Source organism: Limulus polyphemus, unplaced genomic scaffold (genome assembly GCF_000517525.1).
Source record: "Limulus polyphemus unplaced genomic scaffold, Limulus_polyphemus-2.1.2 Scaffold180, whole genome shotgun sequence".
NCBI classification, from domain to species: Eukaryota; Metazoa; Arthropoda; class Merostomata; order Xiphosura; family Limulidae; genus Limulus; species Limulus polyphemus.
The window spans coordinates 759,253-762,681 of record NW_013665790.1 but is presented as its reverse complement, the minus strand read 5'-3'; the positions used below and the strand labels follow the sequence as shown (position 1 = coordinate 762,681).

The following is a 3,429-nucleotide window of genomic DNA, read 5'->3' as shown; positions in this document are numbered from 1 at the left end:
TAATCTACATAGAAAATTGAATGGCAGTTTAGAATCTGGTAATGTTCCTAACGCTCATAGGATGGGTCGTTCTAGTGTCCAAATATAGGGCGCACGTATCCCAGACCAGAGAATAGGTAACATTATAACCTAGTTACGAAAAACTAATTGCGCTCCGTTGTGTGAAAGGGGAGTGTTATTGGAAGTGTAAGGCCAAATGAAATTTTTAAGTATTGTCACGTGAGGTTTAAATACGTGCTTTCCTTGATAGGACGATACATCTAGTTTGAAAAATGTTTCGACAGCTAGAGTTCTCTGTATGTTAGTGCCCGCCCCCTGCCGGACTTTAAAAACACCGGCGCATCACGAAATACGCAGTACCAAAGAGGAATTTTCTATATTGTTTTGAATACTTCCTGCAGTTAGTTAGCGTGACTTGATTCTCCCGAGAAGCCACTGCTACTTACTAGGTGAGATATTGCCCAGTTATTAGATTAGCCTTAGAGCCGATTTTTCAAGATTTGCCCTACTTGGCAGTATGACTTCAGGAACCATTAAGAATGATGTAATGCTAACTCGGAAAATATAGTGATATAGACGTTGGAATATTTTAAATTGTGGTAATTTATGGCTTTTAAAATATTGTTATTTTAAACGAAGATGCAAACACAATCCTTATAGAGTAAAATGTTTTGTTACAATTAAACTCCCAGTGAGGTTTCTCTCACAATCCTACACAGTAATGAAGTTTAGACTGTTTATAGTTTAGTATATGGATTTAGATTAACTTAAACATACTTCACGAGGTATTGTTGGGATCACACCAAAAAATATCATTAACAACGAGAGTACTCAACTGATAAAAAATGAATTATAATCTAATATTATATGTAAGGCCCCAAGAGCTGTATATTTAATTATATATATTCGTTACTGGATTGATTTTTAGTTCTGATCTCTGTAGATAGCTTGTTTCGATCAAAAGTTAATATTAATCATATATTATTATTAGGAAAATATTAAATGAAAATTTTGTAACTGTATTCTCGTTTACCTGTATGGAAACACACACACACACACACAAAATAAAAACGTGTACCTTGTCATACGACTTATTAGAAACATATAAAAATATATATTTGACCTTTTTTTATGCCTTCAAAATATTTTTTCCTATTTTCTCCACCAGAATGAAGCCTCGGACATCACCATTTATCGAATCTTTACCGCTGGTAATGTTAATAGCTCCTGCGTTGTTTTTTGTCCAGGCCTGTCCATTCACAGGTCCTTCTCACACTATGTGTATCTACAAGCCAATGGCGTGTCCGGGAAAGAAACTTCTTCGTAAGTGTATTAACCGCAATCTCAACATTGTATTATTACAGTTTTTAGAGGGAAACATATGTATAGGATCTAAGTTCATGTTCTTAGATTTATATTTTCCTTTTTATTCTAAATCGCAATTTTAATATTGTCTTATTGTAATCTTTAGAGGGAAGACATGTATAGAAAATCTGAGCTCATGTTCTCAGATTTATATTTTCCCTTTTACTCAACCACAATCTTAATATTGTTTTATTAAAATCTTTAGAGGGAAAACATGCGTAAAAAATCTGAGTTCATGTTCTACTTGACTTTTTATTTTATTTTTTCGTTATGATTGTTTAACTGGCCTCCATTTTAAGGTTTTATCAGTGATGAAATTCTCCTTAAAAAAGTGCAGGTACTCACCTTTGCCAGGTTCTGGTCTCGTAGTGTATGGAGTATCAAGTTCTCTGCGATTTAAAAGTATCTCTTCGTGCACTACTCAAATTCAACTTCCACGAAATACAAAAAAAAAAAAAAGAACGAAATTCAGTAGTGGCTTCCAAAAAACAACCGTTACTACCATTGGAATCTAATAGAGAGCCATCACTGAGTTTCGGTGAGTACCAGCAACATTTCACCCCTGAATGTAACCCTATAACATTGAGAACGCTGCCGTTTGCTAACTTTATGCTTATTATTGTGTGATTGAACTAAAGGGTTGGAACGTGACTTAGTTTTTATCGGTTTAAAGAGTTGGAACGTGACTTAGTTTTTATCGGTTTAAAGGGTTGGAACGTAAATTAGTTTTTATCGGTTTAAAGGGTTAGAACGTGACTTAGTTTTGTCAGTTTAAAGGGTTTGAACGTGAATTAGTTTTTATCAACTTAAAGGGTTGGAACGTGAATTAGTTTTTATCAACTTAAAGGGTTTGAACGTGAATTAGTTTTTATCAACTTAAAGGGTTGGATCGTGAATTAGTTTTTATCAACTTAAAGGGTTGGAACGTAACTTAGTTTTTATCAATTTAAGACAAATACTCTCATAAAAATGTGAACATAATTAAATAAGTAGTTTTTTCACGTGGATAATGAAAAGGTAGTTAGAAGACATTTTATATGTTAGAAAAATATTAGTCTAATTCTACTGAAAGTTGTTGTAGCCTAATAACCTGCTAAGAGTATGAACTTATAGGAACTTGATCTAATATATATATATATACGATTACTTTATATTGCAAACTTTTGGAACTTTTAGAAAAATGTTCGATTTGGGAATAAAAAATTAGAACAGCTGTTTTTTTTAATCGAACAAAAATCTGTTGTTTATATTTGTAATAGCTTACAGACATTGATGGCTGTAATTAACGATAAATCTCTGATAAAATGCTGTATCAGTTTAAAATATATTAAGCTTTTAATAAACGAAAGCGTTTTATTAAAATAGGATGTATTTTTTATAATGACCAAAAGAGAGCAACTACGAATTTCACCTCCTATATCAAGATTTTTTATATCGTATATTTTGAAACTGTGTTGTTCCATTAGAGTTTAAAGAGGAAGTGTAAATCGTATTAATGTACAGAACAAGCTCTTCTCAATTCGAAATTGTTCAATTTCATTTTTTGAGCACTAAATATTTTATGAGTTAGAGCAACAGGTCATGACATCACTCTCAAACTGAATTAGGTGCCTAGTTGTGTTTTTCTTCTTGTTTTTCTCTTTCGGGGATTCCCCTTGGATGATTGAAAGAGTCTGACGAGTAACAAGACACATTTTCTCAAAAGAATCCGCCCGGTTGTAAAAAGGTTAAAAACAATGAATATTTGATGAGTCAAAGCAATAGGTATTATTTTCTAATACAAATTAGAGAAGTGCAAAATATTATGATTTATTAAAATAAAGATGGTCTCATTAAAATAGTGATCTAAAAGTGTTGATTTAAATTGAATTATTGGTTGCATAGACAAATGGAAAAAAATGACTGATATATAAACGTTTCAGATTTAGAAAACACATTATAGCGACTAATATTAAAATTAATAAATACCAGTGAATATAAAATTATTCCTCGCTTATCCTGTTAAAGAAAATAATTAAGTAATTTTACATTTTAAGCAGGAATATAAACTTAAATAACAGTTAT

The 3,429-nt window shown here is 31.6% G+C and overlaps 1 protein-coding gene across 1 annotated transcript in view; it reads left to right on the top strand.

Annotated features, from left to right (window-relative positions):
* The first annotated feature begins 366 nt into the window (after nt 1–366).
* Nucleotides 367–3,429, top strand: part of LOC106478106 (venom allergen 5-like) — a 10,945-nt gene continuing 7,882 nt past the window's right edge. The window contains exons 1-2 of the mRNA XM_013938621.2: nt 367–449; nt 1,169–1,323. Of these exons, the coding sequence (XP_013794075.2) occupies nt 1,170–1,323 (154 nt within the window). The 5' untranslated portion in view covers nt 367–449; nt 1,169. The remainder of the gene's footprint in view (nt 450–1,168; nt 1,324–3,429) is intronic.